The following is a 21,985-nucleotide window of genomic DNA, read 5'->3' as shown; positions in this document are numbered from 1 at the left end:
GTGCCCTATCAATTATATCAAACTATGTCATCATTACTCAGTTAATCCTTCACCGGAATTAAATTGATTCTGTCCTTGTATTTGGGATGTCCTCTTTTCCCGGTATTGCAACACATTCCCAATCAAACCTCTCCCTGCAACAGTGCCCCCCCCCCCCCCAACTCTGAACCACCACACATCCTGCACCCTACCACTTCTTGGAATGAACTCTTCACATTTGACCACGATGCATTGAAAAATATTGAGCAAAGCGAGTTACCTCAGTAAAACAACAAGTCTGACATTCCAGAGGCTAATTGAAATTCTACACCGTGAAAATAGTTTGGAAAAACATTCAACAGCATTCAAATTGGATAAGCATCCATATATAACATGAAAAAGTAATCAAAATCAAAATGCTAAAACCAGAATACAAATTTCATCATGAACTGAAATGAGTAAATAAATGTTTCAGCATTTTCATTATGAAGCTGAGGCCTTTAGGTAAATATGCACTTGAAATTTACAATGGCATTCTCCTTAAAGAAAGTTTCCTCCTCAAACTGCAGTCCTGTCAACCAATTATTGAAAATATGCCAAGTCAGAATTCAGCAAAAATGAAAATACAAAGAAAATTGTATGGGGTATAATGACTGATACAAGCAAGGTTTTGCCTTTCAATTTGTACACACTTTAAAGCAATGAATTATGCCATGTCCATGAGAGGAGGAGAACTAGCCTGAATGGGTGATCCCAGTTCATTCTGGCCAAATGTTATCCGATCGTATTAAAATCAGTGTTCCTACAGAAGGAGTTTTAAATTTAACACCCGTTTTATCCTTTTCCATATTAATCTTCAATCTACTGAAGTTAGGATCGCAAAATGCTCCCCCATTGTTACATCAACATGCCCAGCTTTGTTACCTTTAATTAAGACCAGAACTGTCTCTTTTCTTATCGAGTCTTCTACATACTGCCTCAAAAAGTTGCCCTGGATGCTTTTTAAGAATTCTGGTATCTCCAAAGTTTCACACATCAGTAATTCCAGTTAATAGGCAGTTCTTCCAGAATGCAATTGTTGCATTCCTGTGTAATCCCCCGCTACACAAATTGCATAATACAAACAACATTGAAAGTGCTGGCGATCTAATTGCAATATAGCCAACACACACTTTAAAAGTTTGCACTTTACAAAGTGTTCCCTATTCACCCAATCATGTTACAGCCAACTCGCGTTCACCAAAGATGCATTATAGCAGAACTGCCTGTACTGGGTGAGTTAAACTTCCCTATTATCATAACCCTATTAGTTTTCACTTCCCTAAAATTTGCCTATATTTCCTCGTTATTTATCTGTATCAGAATCTATTTGTAATAAATAGTTCTTGTCAAAGGTAAAAACAACACTGCTTGGTTAATTTGAGTTTATCAAAATGGGTAAATTAGGAACTTTACATACTTTGATGAAATGTATAAGTTTTGTGACAACTATAGGAATAGCAGGGTTTGATTTCCAGCAAGCTACCCAGTGAGTTGAACACATCAAGCGATTTAACAACAGGCCAAGTATAAAGAGAAGAAAGCATCTATACAGACAGAAGGAATAGGGATTTTTTAAAAAAAATTAAACATTGTTATAATCTTTGCGGTATTAGGCATTAAACCGGAGGTCACATTTCATTAGACTTCATTCCAGCCTTGGTTCAAACACAACAAAAGAGCTGAACTTCTGGGAAGGTGACAGTGATGCCCTTGACATCAAGGAACATAATTAAACAAAAATAATGGGAATGAAAAGGAATCGGTCTCTGCTGCTGCAGTCATATGCAGCACAAAGGAAGATGGCTACAGTTGTTGAAAGTCATGTCAATTCAGGGATTTCTTTGAAGAAATCCTCAGGATATAGTGTCCTTTGGAGATACCAGAATTCTTAAAATGCATCCAGGGCAAGTTTTTGAGGCAGTATGTAAAAGACCAATAAGAGACAGTCCTGGACTTGGCTAAAGCTAACAAAGCTGGGCATGTTGTTGATGTAACAATGGGGGAGCATTCTGCGATCATAACTCCATTAGATTGAAGATTGATATTCAGATATTCAATGATCTTCCATCCACCACAACGTCAAAAGGGTGGATGATAATGCAATGTTCAGCAACAGTCTCAACTCTTCAAATACTGAAAAAGTCGATGGCAATATATAGTGGGATCCGGACAAAGTCTGGGCTAACAAATGGCAAGTAATATTTATGCCTCACAAATGCCAGACAATGGCCAACAAGAGAATCTAATCATTGCTTGATGACATTCAATGGTATTACTATCACTATAAATCCTGCTAAAAACATCTTTAGAGTCACCACTGATCAAAAATTGAACTGGGTTAGCCATATAAATGTTGTGACTACAACTGCAGTTTTGAGGCTAGAAGGCACTGTGGCATAGTGCTAACACCATGAGATTAATAATCCAAGAGTACATAATATTCTGGTGATATGGGTTTGAATTCCATTAGGGGTTACAAAGAAAAAAAAGACTCCAGATCCATAGAAACATGCTGGACTCTTAACTGCCCTCTGAAATGGCCCAGTAAGCCACTCAGGTTATAAATGTAGGACCAACCAATATTCCACACATTCTATGAATGAATAAAAAACCCTCACCTCCTGAATCCTTGAAGGCTGTCTGCCACCTACAATACAAGTCAAGATGTACGGTGGAATATTCGCCACTTGCCTGGAAGAGTGCAGCTCTGATAACACCCAAGCAGCTTGACACCAAAGCAGCCTGCTCGATTGGCACCACATCCACAATCATTCACTCCCTCCACCAATAGAGCAGAGTAACATCAGTGTGTACCATCTACAAGATGCATTTCAGGAATTCACTAAGGTTCATGGACAGGATAGTCAAAACCGACAACCACAATCTTCTAGAAGAAAAACGGCAGCAAATATATGGGAATACTACAGTTTGCAAGTTCCTCTTCTGGCTGCCTTAAAACACTACATGTTCTCAACCTTGCTGCTTAAAAGCTGTTGCCTCAAAGAGATTTTGTGTGGATTCTGGAATACATACATAAATAAATTTGGAAGGAAAAGGAGGCCCTTAAGGTGGAGGGTCAAGTAGTTAAGATAATATGTGGGACACTTGCCTTTATTAGCTGAGGAATTTATATCTTGGAAGGGTTAAATGAGGCTTTATGGGTCGAACTTAGAAATAAAAGCTTGGCATTGAAGTCAACTGTTAGGTTGTATGGCAGGTGTGCCTTTTTATGGATCGCCATCCTGGTGTGGCTGAGGGGCTTGTGTGTTTGGTTGATCCCAAAAGCAGTGCCATCAGAAGTTCTCAACTGCAGGCAGAATCATAATAGTAAGGTTGGAGGGGAGGAACCAGACAAAGCGCTGTTCAAGACAAGTCCTCAATGATAAGCCAGATAGATGATTTTTCTACAATATCCCCAGTCATCACAATTTCCTTGCCACAAACAGAATCTACCCTTGGTTAGGGACCAATGTGTCTACTGATGTGTAACAGCATTACCGCATCAAAAATTGTGCTGCACAAAATGTCTAGCTACAGAAATTCAACCCTTCTCTCCCCCCAGCCCCCTTCCCCCTACAGCTTTGTCAGAACAGAATAGCCTATCAGAAGGATGTTGTGAAATTTGAATGGGTTCAGAAAAGATTTACAACAATTCTGCCAGAGTTGGAGGTTTTGAACTTTAGGTAGAGGTTGAATAGGCTAGAGCTGTTTTCCCTGAAGCATCAGAGGCTAAGGGATAACCTTATAGGAGGTTTAGAAAATCATGAGGGGCATGGATAGGATAAATAGACAAGGTCTTTTGCCTGGGGTCAGGGAGTCCAGAACAAGGCGGCATAGGTTTAGGGTGAGAGGGGAAAGATATAAAAGGGACCAAAGAGGCAACTTTTTCATGCAGAGGGTGGTATGTGTATGGAATGAGCTGCCAGAGGAAGTGGTCGAGGCTAGTACGATTGCAATGTTTAAAAGGCATCTGGATGGGTATATGAATAGAAAGGGTTTGGAGGGATATGGGCCGGATGCTGGCAGGTGGGACTAGATTGGGTTGGCATATCTGGTCAGCATGGACGAGTCGGATTGAAGAGTCTGTTTCTGGCTGTACATCTCTATGACTTTATGAATCTATAATGTCTTTGCAGAAGTATACTGAAGGATCGGTCTCAGCCTCAACCTCCAGATGACTCAAATCCTTTACCAACCGGTCCCAAGGCAAGTTTCAGCCCATTCCTCCATTAAGATCCAATGGAAAAATCCTCTCAAACATAGAACATTTTCCTTATCTCTCATCTAAGGCTGACATCCATATGAAGATTCAACATTGCATCCAATCTGAGAATTCTGCTTTCAGACACCCAAGGATGGGAAGCCTTCAACAACCATAACATTCATGCTAATACCAAGCAGTTGTTTTCCAACTCTATATGGCTCTGAAACTTGGACTACATATAGATTTCATGCCAAGATCCTTAAATACCACAAGCAATGCTGTTCGATACAGATTCTCTGCATCAGTTGGAAGACAGGCATACCAACATCAGCATTCTTGAGGCAGCTAACAGAACCAGCATCAAGGCCATGATCATCTGACACCAACTCCACTAGGCCAGCCTCATGTTTAGGATGCCAGAGTTCCACCTGCCAAAGCAAATCTTCATTGCCCAACTCAAGGAAGGCAATTGAAAGAAAGGACGATAATGGAAGCATTTGAAAGATACTCCAAAGGCTTTCTTCAAGAAATGCAACAGATGTTAAAGCATGGGAGACACTTGGTCAGAAGAAATCAACTTGAAGGAAACTCCTGCATGAAGGGACAATTCTTTGAAAACACCCATTAGCGCAAGGTGTGAATGGAGATGCAGCTCTAGGATCAGAGTCTTCAGCCACACAAGAACCATACAACCCATGACCAGTGACACAGAATTTTCTAGGTGGGTAATCATAACTCATTAGCGAATGATTGCTGAAGATGACGGCACAAGGTGTGCAAATAAACAGTAGGGAATTATATTAGGCAATGTCAACTTCTCCAAGATTAACTGGGACAATCATTGCATAAAGAATTTAAAGGGAGCAAATTTCTGAACTATATTCAGAACAGCATTTTATTTAAACACGTAGAAGGTTCTACAGTGGGCAGTGCATTGCTGGACCTAATTTTGGGGGGCGAACAAACCCAGATAGGGGTAAGAGGTGGCAGCATTTTAAGTGACATCACCATGGTTGGCAAAATAAGGTTTGGATTGGGATTGGCAATGGCAAATTTTATTAGAATAAAGCAGAATAATCTGGCCAAAGTAGACTTGGAAAAACCAATTGTGTAAATTTACAGCAGAACAGTGGGAAAGATTCAAAATGGAAATGGGGACAGAGTACAAGCCCAACAGGTTTCCTTAGTTTGAGCACCAAGCTCAGGGAGTGTTGCATGTGTAGGAATATTTAGGAATGGATATAAGAAAAGAAAGGGAGTGTAGAACCGGTATAAAGACAGCAAATGAACAGAGGGCCCAGTGGAGTATAGAAAGCATGGGGGGGGGGGGTGTCTTAGGAAAGTAATTAGGGGAGTGAAGAGGGGTTACAAAACAAGCATGGGGCTCTCCCTAATATTGCTGACCAAAGATATACAGAGGACCCTCAATTATCTGAATATCAAATTCTCTGATGATGATCTCAAGGTCCCGATAGAAACATTACATCAAAGAGCTGTTTCAATCCTGATCACGTCTTTTGTTTACAGGTACAATGATTAAAAATGGATTTGGCTCACTGAAATGCTGCCGAGAACAGTCCTGGACAGTCCAGGCACTGTCTCGAAATGACTGACCTCCTGCCTGTAGCCCCCCATCCCGTCAAAATGTTGTGTACACGCACTATTTGGACACTCATCCCACAAAGGCAGCAGCAGTCTGACTGATGGTGTACAATCTGGCTGCCCAGATGGAGGTCGGATGGTGGGTGGGAATGAACGGGACTGGGGGTGGGTTCTTGCACAGTGTGCTGCTGCCTTGTCTCTTGAACAGGGAGCAGTCTTCAAAGGAAATCAATTACCCGAACAAAATAGTGCCTGCCCATCTCGTTCGGATTAATCGAGGTTCCTCTGTGAAATGAATACTTCACATTGGATGAGGAAGGAGGAAGTACGTTCACAAGTCAGGAAGATGGATTGTGAAATCTGAGCAGTTTGACATAGGGAGTAAGGTGGTATTGGAGGCTTTGGGGGGCTTCAAAGTGGACAAATCCCCAGGTCAGAATGAGTTATATCCCAGGGTGCCATCGAAGATGAGGAAGGCAATCGCAGGGGCTCGGGGCTAAATTTATGATTTTCCTCTCCCCATAAGGGAAGTGCAAAGGACTGGAGGACAGTTGATAGGATTCCACTTTCAGAAACAGTGATAAAGACAAAAATCAGGGAATTAGAAACCAGCGAATCTCACATCAGTGGCAGAGAGTATATCAGAGAAAATTCTGAACGACTGGATTAATCTTCATTTAGATTAGAAAGGTTCATCAGGGATTTTATGCTGGAACTCTACAGAAAATTGGTTAGGCCACACTTGTGTGGTGTGTAGATTCGGAATTCACATTATAGGAGCGATACGATTACATTAGAAAGGATGCAGATGAGACTTACCAGGATGTTGCCTGGGTTGATGTGTTTTATTGGAAGAGAGACTACAGAGATTGGGGTTGTTTTACTTGAAGCAAGGGACACTGACTGGAGTCGTGGCTAATACGTATAAAATTATGAGAGGCACAGATTGGTTAGACAGGAAGGAACATTTCCTGTTAGTGTCAGGATTAACAACCAAAGGACACGGGTGTAAGGTAAGGGGAAGGAGACAGAGGAGGAGGAGAAAATATTTTTCAGAGGGCAGTAGAAATCTAGGACTCACTTTCTGTAAAGATTGTCAAGTAGATCTACAGTTGCAATGCTAAGGCGTTTAAGGCCAAACGCTGGAAAATGGTTAGATAGTTGTTGTTGACTGATGCAGAGTTAATGGACCATAAGGATTTTTTCCTATGCTGTAAACGTCTACAACTCTGGGCTGACTCGAGGAATGAAGAGATTTTCTTGCAAAGGAGTAGATGAGTCAACCAGAAGTTAAGAAGAATGAGAGGTGATCTTGTGCTGATAGTACTGAGGTCAGCCAGGTGGATTTCATAAATAGGAGTTATTTAATTGGACCAGATTAACAGTCCCGGCAGATTAAAAAAAAAGTGTTAAGGGTTCAGCTCACTCAGAGCTGGCTGAGGAAGTTAGACCAGTATCAAGGACATGTAAATATGGGGTGACTTGGTAATGGGATACTGGTCTGAGGAATTATTTCACTGGCAATGAGATAAAGCATGTTGCTGAAGAAACTTGCTTACAATCGCTTTTGAGTTGGGGTAAGCATTTCTGACATTATGTCATTATTTAGGAACCTTGACTTATTAGATTACTTACAGTGTGGAAACAGGCCCTTCGACCCAACAAGTCCACACGCACCCGCCGAAGCGTAACCCACCCATTCCCCTACGTCTACCCCTTTACCTAACACTATGGGCAATTTAGCATGGCCAATTCACCTGACCTGCACATCTTTAGACTGTGGGAGGAAACCGGAGCACCCGGAGGAAACCCACGCAGACACGGGGAGAATGTGCAAACTCCACACAGTCACCTGAGTCAGGAATTGAACCTGGGTCGCTGGTGCTGTGAGGCAGCAATGCTAACCACTGTGCACTTGCTTGAACCTGCTGTTGAAGACTGGAACCAGTATGAGAAAAGAATACATTTTTTTTTAGATTAGATTAGATTACTTAGTGTGGAAACAGGCCCTTCAGCCCAACCAATCCACACACACCCGCCGAAGCGCAACCCACCCAGACCCATTCCCCTACATTTACCCCTGCCCCTAACACTACGGGCAATTTAGCATGGCCAATTCACCTAACCTGCACATTTTTGGACTGTGGGAGGAAACCGGAGCACCTGGAGGAAACCCATGCAGACACGGGGAGAATGTGCAAACTCCACAAAGTCAGTCATTCGCCTGAGGCGGGAATTGAACCCGGGTCTCTGGCGCTGTGAGGCAGCAGTGCTAAATACTATGCCACCATGCCGCCCACTTTTTGGGCAAATGAAAAACAGAGTAATTTGCTTGTGGACCCTCAGATTTTTCTGTGATTAGGAGCCAAACTTTCCATGAGGCACCAGATACTAAAACGTTTCAGAAGTTGACAGATTTAGTTAAGGAATATTATGACCCAAACCACCTCTAATTCTGTGATGCTTTCATTTTCACTCAGCAAATTAAGAACCAGGGCTTTTGACTAGATTAAGATGACTGGCAGAGGCATGTGACTTTGTTTTAACCTTACTGAAATGCTAGGAGACCGGTTGGTATGTGGGATTAATAATGCAAACATGCAAAAATGCTGACTAGCTGAAGCCTATTTGGACCTCCAAGAGGCACTACAACTGGCAATAAGTGGAGCATATACGAGTTGCAAGGTATTCCAATGGAAGTGGACACCCTTGCCAGTCTGACGGAGCTTGGGGAACGCTGCTTGAGTGAAGGCAAATGCACAGCTACACACAGACCATATTGCAAACAGAGTACTCTAGGTCAGCCCGCAGCAAAATTCCAAAACAAAGCAAAAAAAAACAAAACAAAACAGTTAAAAGTTTCCTTAGGATCAGAGTTGGCAAGTCATTGTAGTTGCAGCCAGTAAAATCAGACTCAGCAAACAAATCTTACTAAACGTAAATTGAGTGCACAGCCTAGAAAGTCAACCTTTATCTGGCTGGAAACAGTTAAAATGCTTAGCAACACCCAACTCATAACCAGTCAAAACAGACATCTTATTAAATGGTTACCTGGCTCTAATGGGGGTCAATACCAACACAGCCAATTCAGTGATCGCAGAACCAGTTTTTAAACAAAATTTGCCCTGGGCTCCAACCCTTCAGTTTGTGCAAGGCCTTGGCTAGACTGAAAACCTATATCAGGGAACGTTTACAGATTAAGGGTACAATTTCCAGTCTCTTATGAGAAGTAGCTGGTTTAGTTACCACCGACTGTTGTAAAAGGCTCAGGCTCAAGTTTGACAGGGTGAAATTAGTTGAGAGATTCACCTAGACTAACTCAACATTTTACAATTACAAATTGAACACCTGAGTAAAGACCTAATTAAATACCCAACAGCCTTTCAGGAAGGTCTAAGAACTTGCAAAGGTTCCAAGGCCACCATGTATGTTGCCCAGGAAGCAATTCCACAATTCTGAGAGGCCGGCCCAGTGCCATACAGGCAAAAGGAGAAACACAAGTCAGCAGGCTAGAAAGTGACGGAATCATGAACCATTCTAGTTGGTGGAATGGGCTGAACCAGGTATACCAATTTTGTAGCTGCCAGTTCAGATCGACTTTGGGGATTTTAAACAAACAACAAGCTGGATAAATACCCAGTCACTCCGCTTAGAGGATTATATGCAAAGTTGTTAGGGGGTCTCTCCCTCACTGAACATGAGCCATGTGTACCTGCAATTGTAGTTAATTGTAGCATACTTCAGGGAATCCTAATTAAGGCGGATTAGGATTTGCGCTAATATACAAGACTGCCATTTAGGGTACTGTCGGACTATGCCATTTTCTAGCTGAAGATGGAGAATATTTTGAAAGGACTACCCCAAGTCGCCATTTATCTGGATCACATGCGAATAATAGAAGACCAATAAAGGAGTACATAGAGAACTTGGATTTGCCCTTAGATGTTACACTCAGCCAGGCAAATGCCTAAGAAGGGAAGGCACTCCAAGTGACCCAGTTGGGCTACAGAGTTGACAAGACCAGGTTACACCCATTGGAAGATCAAGTGAAGGTAATCAAAGGTGCCCTAGCTCCCACATCTGAACAAAAGCTTAGTTCAACAGCCCAAGAAAGGCCTATTACAGAAAGTTCATAAATAACCTACCCTCCATTCAAGCACCTTTGCATCAACTTGTTTCAAAACAAAAGAGTCCGCTTTGCAAATGGTCTCATAGTAAAAAGTGAGGTCTGCAGATGCTGGAGATCAGAGCTGAAAATGTGTTGCTGGTTAAAGCACAGCAGGTCAGGCAGCATCCAAGGAACAGGAAATTCGACATTTCGGGCCAGAGCCCTTCATCAGGAATGAGGAGAGGGTGCCAGGCAGGCTAAGATAAAAGGTAGGGAGGAGGGACTTGGGGGAGGGGCGATGGAAACCAACCAACCAACCAACCCAACCACCCTGTGGCTCAACACTTTAACTCTCCCTCCCACTCCACCGAAGACATGCAGGTCCTTGGACTCCTCCATCGCCAGAACATAACAACACGACGGTTGGAGGAAGAGCGCCTCATCTTCCGCCTGGGAACCCTCCAGCCACAAGGGATGAACTCGGATTTCTCCAGTTTCCTCATTTCCCCTCCCCCCACCTTATCTCAGTCGATTCCCTTGAACTCAGCACCGCCCTCCTAACCTGCAATCCTCTTTCTGACCTCTCCGCCCCCACCCCACTCCGGCCTATCACCCTCACCTTGACCTCCTTCCACCTATCACATCTCCATCGCCCCTCCCCCAAGTCCCTCCTCCCTACCTTTTATCTTAGCCTGCCTGGCACCCTCTCCTCATTCCTGATGAAGGGCTCTGGCCCGAAACGTCGAATTTCCTGTTCCTCGGATGCTGCCTGACCTGCTGTGCTTTAACCAGCAAATTTTCAGCAAATGGTCTCATAGCCAAGCAATAGCTTTTGGGGAAGTGAAGTTCCAGCTATCCTTCTCTGAGGCACACTATGAGCCCAAGAAAGATTTAGTATTGACACGCAATGCCTCCCTGTACGATAATGGGGTAGTATTAGCTCATTAGTGGCCCAATGGAGAGGGGCACCCAATAATGTATGCATCCAGGACTTTGGCTAATGCTGAGCATAAGTACATCCAGATAGAGAAGGTAGGTTTGATGGTCATAGTTGCAGTCAAGTGGTATCACCAATACCTTTCATGGATTAAATTTATAATAATGACTGATCACAAACCTTTGCTCAGTCTGCTTAAAAAGTGCTGCCCACAGATTCAGTGATGGGCTCGAATATTAAATGCATACAATTACAAGTTGGAACACCATCCAGGAGGCCAAGTAGCGAATTCACTGAGCCACTTTCTAATGAAGGGCTCACCAAAACATAGACTCTCCTGCTCCTTGGTTGCTGCCTGAAATGCTGTACCTTTCCAGCACCACACTTTTTGACTTAGTCACTGAAAGAGTCCATAATGGTTTTAAAATTTTCTGGACACTGTTCCCATCACTGCTGACAATATCAGACTTTGAACGCAGAAAGATCTGATGGGGAAACCAAAGGACTATCAAAACCAGAACTGAAACCTTTTTTGGATCCGGAGACACCAGATCACAATAGAGGATGGCATATTGTTGGGAGGAGCAAGAGTGACTGTCCTGAGCAAATGTTGATGCCAGATACTGCAGAGCTACACTAAGGTCATCCACGAATTTCCATAACGAAGACATTGGCGAGAGGTTATGTCTGGTGGCCAGGCTTTGATGCAGTGGGACAGTGTCCAGTGTGCCAACATGGACAAAAATCACCACCAGAATCTCCCCCACATTTGTGGAAATAGCTTGGTAAACCCTGGACTCTGTTACATGCTGACTATGTGGGTTCTTTCATATGCTCCATAGTCTGAGTCATTGTAGATGCCCAATAAAACTAGTTGGATGCTCAGAGTTCATGCATCAAACACAGAACAATGATAGAAAACCTGCAGGCATCATTTGCTATGTACTGACTCCGAGAAGTGCTGGTTACAGATAAAAGGGCCATCATTTACCAGCAGGAAATCTGAGTATTTCCTAAAGTCAAATGGCATTCAGCATACAAGGACAGATCTATACCATCCATCATCCAATGGCCTGGCAGAAAGAGAAGTACAAACGTTGAAGATAGGTTTGAAGAAACTGCCTACAGTTTCACTAGATACCAAATTGCCCCAATACCTATTTGCAGGATCACCCTTCCTGCATTTACAGGGATAGCTCAAGGACAGTTGCTGGAGGCAAGACAACTCTGCACTAGGCTGGAGGAGGTGGGTATCATTGTTGAAATGGCATCAGAAACATCAGTGCCAGATTGCATCTAGCATTTTACTTCTGGGCACGTTTGGTGTAGGAACTATGGAAATGGCCAAACACTGGTAAGAGGCTTGGTTGATGCAAGGGTAGTATGAGCAGCATATAAAGTTTGGTATGAGCATCAGTCCTGAACAAGCATGTGGACTATACATAAGCTGCAAACTCTCAAATGATGTGCGCTTCAGAACTGTCAAAGGCTGTAAGAACCCATAGACTCTCTCCCAGTCAAGCGTTGAAAGGACCTTGGAACCTAAGACCAAAAGAAGAGAATGAGTTTCTCCCGAGATGCTCCAGGCACAAGAGGAGAGTTCCTGTGCATTATATGTTGCCCATTTCCAACAGTGAGTTGGAGGAACCTGATTCAGTCCTAAAACGCTACATGAGACACTATAAGAGGAGGAATCTGGGTCTTCGGACTCAAAAGGGAGGGTATAGTGACTATAACTAGGTCAGCAAGGTGGACCTCAGATTGAGTTCCCTGATTGCACAAGATTAACAGCTCCAATCAGGGAGCGCTGGCAGACAAAAAAAATGCCAGACATTGACATTCAGAGCTAGCTCTGAGGGAGCTGGACCAGTGTCAAGGTCTTTCCACGTGTAAGTAAAAGGGTGACTTGCTGACAGGATACAACCCTCTGTGCATTTATTTCAGATCTTATTAGAGCTTATTTTCTAAGGGACCTTAAAGTAATTGAGCATTGTGGAACAGGTAGAAACATGCAGTTTAGACCAAGATCAAATCTTTCTTGATCTTCCTGAAAATTGGAATAGGTTTGTGTGGCCAAGTGGCCTACTCCTCCTCTTTCTATTAGATCCACAAATATAATTGCAATGTTAATTGGCCTAAAGTTTATTCACATACCTATCATACATCAGTGGTCAAGTTTGCACCTGGTGTTTATTTCAAATACAAATGGAGCAACTAGAGATTCAGTTAAAAAGGAAATGGCTTTTACCGGACTTTGTAGAATCATGGAAACCCTTTTCCTCTGCTCCATCATATTGAAATCTTGGCGCAAATCTGGTGGCATATTCCTTTCTCTGAGGTATTCAGGATTGTTCTCATCGACTCGATCAAAGTATTTCTCCTTGTGCGGAGCAGTTGGAGGTGGGGAAGTAACCACCCCCACACCAGACTCACCATTCATTGCAAGTTGTTCAAGTTCCTATGGGGGAAAACAAATTTCAACATATCATAATTAATAATAAATCACTAGTCAAGTAAAAGCCTCCATCATGTCTAGTTTTGCAGTCAATGATCTTGAGCAGGAAAAAAATCTATAGCAAAAAAACCAATTTAAATTGACAATTTGTTCCACCTTCATTTTTTCTAAAATACTGTACATAATTACATCTTTATCTGACCATTTTAACTTCACTTGAGTCCAAATATAATTATTAAGTATTAGAACATAGAACAGTACAGCACAGAACAGGCCCTTCAGCCCACGACGTTGTGCCGATCATTGATCCTCATGTAAGGTAAATCTAATGTACGAACCCTCAAAATTTCTGTGAGCATATGTATGTCCAGCAGTCTCTTAAATATCCCCAATGACCTCACTTCCACAACTGCTGCTGGCAACGCATTCCATTCTCTCTCAATTCTCTGCATAAAGAACCCACCCCTGACAACCCCTCTATACTTTCCACCAAACAGCTTAAAACTATGACCCCTTGTGTTAATAATTTCTGCCCTGGGAAAAAGTTTCTGGCTATGAACTCTCTCAATTAGGTCCCCTCTCTTCCTTCTTTTTCCAATGAAAAAAGTCCGAGCTCAGTCATCCTCTCTTCATAAGTCCTCCATTCCAGGGATCATCCTGGTAAACCTCCTCTGAACCCTCTCCAAAGCATCCACATCTTTCCTATAATAGGGCGACCAGAACTGGACACAGTATTCCAAGTGCAGTCTAACCAAAGTTTTATAGAGCCGCAACAAGATCTCACGGCTCTTAAACTCAATCCCCCTGTTAATGAAAGCCAAAACATGAAATGCTTTCTTAACAACCCTGTCCAAGTGAGTGGCAATTTTCAGGGATCTATGTACCTGCACACCAAGATCCCTCTGTTTCTCCACACTGCCAAATTGCAATACTTTGTAAAACCAGGTGAGCAAATCAAGAGAAGGTAAAGCAATCAAAATTCAGTAAAAAGCTCAGCAGATCTGGCAGCATCTGAAGAGAAATCAGAGTTAACATTTTGGGTCCAGTGACCCTTTGAAATTTTAACTTGGATTTGTCTTCACAGAGTAAAAAATGAGGTCTGCAGATGCTGGAGATCACAGCTGCAAATGTGTTGCTGGTCAAAGCACAGCAGGTTAGGCAGCATCTCAGGAATAGAGATGCTGCCTAACCTGCTGTGCTTTGACCAGCAACACATTTGCAGCTTTGTCTTCACAGATGCTGTCAGATCTGAGCTTTTCCAGCAATTTGTTTTTGTTTGATTTACAGATTCTGCAGTTCTTTTGGTTTTAAATCAAAATTCATTGTTCTCAAGTGTCTCTGTCAAAAATGCCATTTTTTCCTCAACTAAACTGTTTTTAAATGCAAAAAGACTGTTTAACATTTTTTGAAATGTAATCAGTTTTAAGATAATCCACAAAAAACATTTGCTTTACATAAATAGGGACAGCACTGGGTTAACTGGGCACGTGAAGCCCTTCATCAACAATCATGAAAGGTCATGGCTTCAGATACACATCTCTGCTTTCCCACTATCACCCATCCCAACCAACATCTTTCAATCCCAAGTCACAAAAAAGTCTTTCCAAGTCTGACTTGAATATGAATATAATTGTTAACAAGTCTCCACAAAAATATTTCAACAGTTAACTCAAGAAAATCCTCTTCACCCACATTTTAAAGACTCCCTACATTTGTCCCCAGGTCTTAAATACCCTGCAAGAGAGACATTGTTCACAACCGACCTATCACGCCACCTCAATTTCATGTACTTTAATAAAGGCATCACAGTTTTGCAAAACTTAAATAAGCATAGGTCTGACCTGGTCAACCTTTCCACATGAGACAAGCTATTCATTCTAGGAATCCAGCCTAGTAAATTTTCTCTGAACTCTCTCAATGAAAAGTATATACTTTAAGTAAACGCAAGAACATAATAACAAGGAGCAATTCAATCCTGAGCTTGCTCTGTCATTCAATACAATCACGGCTAATCTCATCTTGGCCTTAACTCCACTTTGCGACCCATTCTCCATATCCCTCAACCAATTACTAATTGAAAATGTGCCCATCTCCTCAAATTTACTCAGCTCCCAGCATCTATTGCACTCAAGGGTAGTGAATTCCATAAATTCATAACCCTTTTTGAGAGAAATAATTCCACATCATCTCGGTTTTAAGAGACCAAACTGCAAGAGTACACTCAATGGAGTCTCACCAATATCACAGAGTTGAAGCGGGACTTAGCTACTTTTATACTCTTTGCAATAAAGGTCAACTTTCCATTTGTTTTCCTAATTCCTTTATTACCTTAATGGTGACTTTGAGTTGTGCACAAGGCAATCCTGAACGCCCCTATACTCTTTTCCACCATCCCTGCTCATGTAGACAACAAGTTCCATCTGTCAGTTCTTTACCCATTCACTTATCTACATCATTTGCAGACTCTTCTCCTCAACTTGTTTTCCTAGCCATCTTTCTACAGTTAGCAAATTTGGCCACAATACATTTTTCTGAAGTCATTAACATAAACTGCTAATAGCTGAAGCCCCAGAAAGATTGTTATGGTTTTCCATGAATTGGTTTGCCATGCTGAAAATGACCTATTTATACCAACTCTATTTTATATCAGCAGTGGTAGTGTACATATCTCTGAGCTAGAAGGTGTTCAAGTCCCACCTGATAGAGGTTTGTCATATTAATTTATAGTATTTATTTAATGTTAGCTCACCAATTCTTTAACCTTCATTCACATTTTTGGGAAACCACTTCATTTATAGGCAGCGTATGAGATACGGGCCATTGGATAGAGTTTTTTTCAAAAGCTACTTCAATCATCTTGTTATGTTTCAGATATGATATAAACCTTCTAACAATCAACAAAACAAAATCACCAGAAAGGAGGAACTTGATGCATTTCCAATGCAACTTTGCAGTTAATGCAGGCATCATGGCTAGGTCAGTAGTATTGCCAATCACAAATTCAGGAAGTGGTGGCGAGGTACCTTCTTGAACGGTTTAGTCCAACTGGTGACTCAAATGACATTCAAAGAGTAAAGTTCCAAGCCAGGAAGGTGTGTGACTTAGAGAGGAACTTGCAGACAGTGGTGTTCCCATGTCCTTCTAGGTAGCATGAATTGTAGGTTTGAAATATGTTAGATTACAAACAAATTATTGTAATTTTGTACCAATTAAAAACAATTAACAAAATTCCTTACTTTAACTGAGCAAAGATTTCCCTTCTAAACAGCCATAGAAAATAAATCTTAAACAGCATTTTAAAATAGATCAAGTTCCCTCAACATTAATTGAGAGAGAGTATTGAAATCGCCCCATAATACACCTTCAGGTTAGTGCTCACTCAAGTACGTGCTTCCTTCAAGGCCCCACAGTCCTAAATTAGCTCTCCGCTAACTTGTGGGCCCACGGTTTCATACAATGCTGCTATAGTTTGCAAGCTGTGCTTTCAGACAATGGCATTAAAATCGCAAATCAAGGAGACATATTTAACCCAAGGGTGCCCAAGGTGGTAACAATCCTGAAGAGTGTAATACTTTAATTTATTCAAAAGGAAAAGCTGAAAGATTACTTAAGAAACAAGTTGCATAGACTTTTATACTTTCTGGTGCAGACACTAATTACAACCTCATGAAATTCATCTAATGAATAATGTCTCCTTAAGGGAAGTCGATAGTAGTCATGATTTGGAGATGCCGGTGTTGGACTGGGGTGTACAAAACTAAAAATCACAACACCAGGTTATAGTCCAACAAGTTTAATTGGAAGCACACTGGCTTTCGGAGTGACGCTCCTTCATCAGGTGATCACCTGATGAAGGAACGTCACTCCGAAAGCTAGTGTGCTTCCAATTAAACCTGTGTGACTATAACCTGGTGTTGTGATTTTTATCCTTAAGGGACCACTGCATGACATCAACTTTTAAATTTTTCCGGCTTCTTTTCACTGAACAACCTGGAAAGCTAATACATGGGTTCATTTGATGACTAACTCAGGATTGCTGCCAAAATTTTACTGTAACAGTTTTTCCTACCCCTTTTCAACATATCCAATGCCAATTAGCCTCATGAATTTTCAATAACTACTCTCCAGCAGACATCACAGCCAAGTTGAGTTTTCTGAAAGCTTTTAGCAATAATAAAAGCTATTCGCAGATCAGGAGTTTAAAAATACAAAAATAAATCCAGCTGAATAGTAGGTTTAGCCCTTTATATTAATCCCCTGTAGGCAAGAGGGTAAAGTACCTAAAACACAGTTACCCTTAATGGAAAGAAATTTGCATCATACAATGTTTCTAGCATCAGTTAACAGTCACCTTCAACAAAATTTGAAGAGTAATTTGCAAGATTTGAAATCATGTCAAATAGATTAATTTCTTAAAAAAAGAAAAACCCTTCCTTTCCACTCTAAATATAATAATTGGGCTACAGCAGAGCTAACAAAAGTGGGAGTGGAGACCCCAACTGGGATTGGGAGCTGAAATTTAGGGGCCATGAGTTAAGAGGCTGTAATGGCTGAGTTACCCACCAATGATCCAATAGATCATCTCCTCCTCCCCTATTGTTCACCGATCACCACAACAGGCCTCAACATAAGATGAGGAGATACAAGCAGACAATTCAGCACAATAAGTCTACTGTCATTCAACATGACCATGGCTGATGCGATAATCCTCAGGTCCACTTTTCTACCTTTTCCCCATAACTGGCTACCCTTACTGATTAAAAATCTGACCATCCATCTCAGCCTTAAATATCCTCAAAGGATCAACCAATTACAATCTTCTGCTGCAAATAATCCCTCAGATTCACTACCCTCAGAAAAAAATTCCCCCCTTTGTCTTTAATGGGTGACTCCATACTCAGATTATGCCTGCTGATCTTAAGCTGTCCTACAAGGGACAAAAACCTCTCTACATCTATGGATCCTGTAAGTTTCAAAAGATCTCCTCGCAAACTTCTAAGCTCCGAAGAGTACAGACAATCCCTGGGTTGCAAATGAGTTATGTTCAAGAGTCTGTTCACAAGTCAATTTGTACACAAGTTTAAAACACAATGTAGGACAGTGTAAAACAGCTGTTTGTAAGTCAAGGAAATATTCATAGGTCAGATCTTTAAAATTACACCCTTGCACAGGATTGCATTCAGAAGTACAAGCATTCATAAATTGTAAATCTGGGACCACTTATACAAGTAAAAAATGAGGTCTGCAGATGCTGGAGATCACAGCTGAAAATGTGTTGCTGGTCAAAGCACAGCAGGCCAGGCAGCATCTCAGGAATAGGGAATTTGACGTTTCGAGCATAAGCCCTTCACCACTTATACAAGCCAACCTACTCAACCTCTCCTCATACCTGGTATCAACCTAGTGAACCTTTTTTGGTCTGCTTCCAATGCCATCGTTCCTTAGCTTATAATATTCCAGGTGTGGTCGGATTAGTGTATTGTATAGTTTTAGCGAGTCTTTCCTATTTTTTTAATACAACACCTCCTTTGAAACAAAGGCAGACATTACATTTTCATTCCTTATTACTCACTGAACTTGGATGCCAGCTGATGATTTGTGTATAAAGACTCCCAAATCCTGCATTTTTCTGCAGTCTTTCATTTAAATAATATTCAGCTTTTTTATTCTTCCTGCCAAAGTACATAAATTCACACATTTTTCCACATTATATTCTATCGGCAAAGATCTTGTCCACTTGCTCAACTCTTTCTTTCTTTCTCTCTTTCTGCCGACACTGCTATCCTCACCATTTGCCTTCCCACCTAATTTTGTGTTACCTACACTCTTGTTACAGGTCCTAATTCTTTTTTTCTATTAGCTAGCCAATCCTCTTTTCACGTTAACATACTATTCTCACCACTATGGACTCTTACTTTTTAAGTAGCCTAACATGTAGTACCTGATCAAACGACTCCTGGAAATTTAAATATTTTACATCCAACATGTTTCTTGTATCTTCCTCGTTACTTCCTCAAAACGCTCTAAGCAGCTTGTCAGGTATACTTGCCCTAGCATGAGGCCATACTTTACATCAAAATACTTTGAATACATCCATCAATCACAGCATATATAACAGCAGTAGGAAAAAGTTTGGGTGGCACTGAGTAAAAGGGGTTTAAAACGCAGGTGTACATAACATACACTAAGACTTTCTTTGAATGAAGGATAGCAACAATTGAAACAAATTGGCAGTTTGTTGATAGATTCACTATAAATATTCAAATATTGATTAGATAACCTGCCAACTGCAAACATCACAATGCATGAAAAGGTAGATGAAGTATTAGAATGACATTGGAGAGGTAATCTTCAATTTCTTTACATTAACAGATCACACAAATGCCTGATGGGAGGCAATATAAATCATGGCATGTTCAAGTTGCACTCTCTCAAAATGGGACGTTTGGTGGATCCCAGTAATTCCTTCATGGGATGTCGTCAAAATTAGCATTGATCGCCCATCACTAAGTGCATTTGAGAAATGGATGGTGAACTGCCTTTTTGAAAGGCAATAGACCAAGGATCAATTACACCTGCTCTTTCATTATCACAGGATCAAAATCCTGTAACACCCTCCCTAACAGCAATGTGAGTATATATGACAAGTGTCAGAGAGATTAGCCCAATAAATTAGACCAAAAACACAGATCAAAATGAAATTAAACAGTTTACTAACTAGTACAGCGATATCATGAAAGAGAAATTGACTAAGCTGAAACAGCAGAGAGACGGTCTGTCCAGGTAGCCGAAAACACATTTCCTCGAGCTGAGAATCAAGCCAGGTTTTATAGGAATTTTGTACAATGAGGTTGTACATATAGTGTTTTATCTTTTATTAATAGAGGGATCGAGCTCTGGAACCATGAGGTTATGCTACAGCTGTACAAAACTCTGGTGCGGCCGCACTTGGAGTATTGTGTACAGTTCTGGTCACCGCATTATAAGGAGGATGTGGAAGTTTTGGAAAGGGTGCAGAGGAGATTTATTAGGATGTTGCCTGGTATGGAGGGAAGGTCTTACAAGGAAAGGCTGAGGGATTGGAGGCTGTTTTTGTTAGAGAGAAGGTTGAGAGGTGACTTAATAGAGACATATAAAGATAATCAGAGGGTTAGATAGGGTGGACAGGGAAAGCCTTTTTCCAAGTATAGTGATGGCGAGGACAAGGGGGCATAGCTTTAAATCAAAGGGTGATAGACATAGGACAGATGTCAGAGATAGTTTCTTTACTCCGAGTAGTAAGGGTATGGAATGCTTTGCCTGCAACGGTAGCAGATTCGCCAACTTTAAGTACATTTAAGTCTTCATTGGACAAGCATTTGGACGTACATGGAATAGTGTAGGTTAGATGGGCGTCAGATTGTTGTGCCGACCTGTCATACCATCGAGGGCCGAAGGGCCTGTACTGCACTGTAATGTTCTATGTTCTATTTTAATTAAAATGGGGAAAAATACAAATGTATTTGAAAATTAAGTAATCCAGTTACAATGGCAATAATTGAAAAACAGTTATCGGAAGAAAGTCCTGATTGTCGATGCAATGTAACATCCTGGCAACATCAACGAGTTCTTGATGGGATCAGGAGATTCCAGCTCTCTTTGCGGGTACATAAGAAGGTCCCTTTTGACACTGTGAGGGGTTTCCATTGTTCCTGTCGCCTCTCCATCTGACCTGTCCTTTGTGTGGCTTTGTAATCGCTGGATTATAAGACTGCCCTCAGGGCTTTAGGACAGCTGTGTTGACTGGAAGCTTATTGTTTGTATGTCTTGGGCAGTGTATTCCCTTGTCTGCGAGTGACTATGGTCATGTCTGGATTCTCCTGTCAGCCTGTTTGGTCACGGCCGAGGCATTCTGATATGTTTCTGGTATGTTTGGACAGGTTTGATTTCCTGTGTTCTGTGGGGGCATGGTCATAGAGTCATAGTCATTACTGTGGCAGATCTTTTTTCCACAAGGCGGCTGAAGCTTTCACAACAATCTTCAGACAGAAATGCTGAGTACATGATTCATCTCTATCTCCTCCAGAGGTCTCCAGCATTACAGGTGCCAGTCTTCAATTAGTTTGATTCACTCCACATGATATCAATTACCGCCCCACTCACGAACATAAAGGGTCTTATGGTGTAGTGGTGCTGCCCTGACCTCCAAGCCAGGGGTTGCCTGCGTTCAAGTCCCACCTGCTCCCACCTGATATTCAATAACATCTCTGAAAAGGTTAGTTAGAGGGTATCTACTTGCTATCATCAGTAAAGTGACGAAAGATGTCAACAACAGCATTACCAAGCAGCACGTGGGTAGCAATAACCTGCTTACTAATGCCAGTTTGGATTCCGCCAGGGCCACAGCTCCTGACCTCATTGCAGCCTTAGTTCAAACATGGACAAAAGAGCTGAAATCAAGAACTGAGGTGACAGTGTGACTGGCTTTGACATCAAGACAGCATATGACCAAATGTGGCTTCAAGGAGCCCTAGCAAAATTGGAATCAATGAGAATCAGAACAAAATCTCAACACTGGTTACAAGTCATAGGAGGATGGCACATGGGAAGGTTGCTGTGGTTAGTGGAGTTCAGTCATCTTAACTTCAGAACATCTCTGCAGGAATTCTTCAGCTATTT

At 41.6% G+C, this 21,985-nt stretch overlaps 1 protein-coding gene across 4 annotated transcripts in view; it reads right to left on the bottom strand.

Moving 5' to 3' along the window:
* Positions 1–21,985, bottom strand: part of add1 (adducin 1 (alpha)) — a 170,951-nt gene that overhangs the window by 104,412 nt on the left and 44,554 nt on the right. For all 4 annotated transcript variants that reach the window (XM_060834616.1, XM_060834598.1, XM_060834589.1 and 1 more), the window contains one exon: positions 13,121–13,330. In XM_060834616.1, the coding sequence (XP_060690599.1) occupies positions 13,121–13,312 (192 nt within the window). In that variant the 5' untranslated portion in view covers positions 13,313–13,330. The remainder of the gene's footprint in view (positions 1–13,120; positions 13,331–21,985) is intronic.

This window comes from Hemiscyllium ocellatum, chromosome 2, assembly GCF_020745735.1.
Source record: "Hemiscyllium ocellatum isolate sHemOce1 chromosome 2, sHemOce1.pat.X.cur, whole genome shotgun sequence".
Taxonomy (NCBI): domain Eukaryota; kingdom Metazoa; phylum Chordata; class Chondrichthyes; order Orectolobiformes; family Hemiscylliidae; genus Hemiscyllium; species Hemiscyllium ocellatum.
Note: the sequence above shows the minus strand (reverse complement) of the source record. Positions and strands in the feature narration are given on the sequence as shown.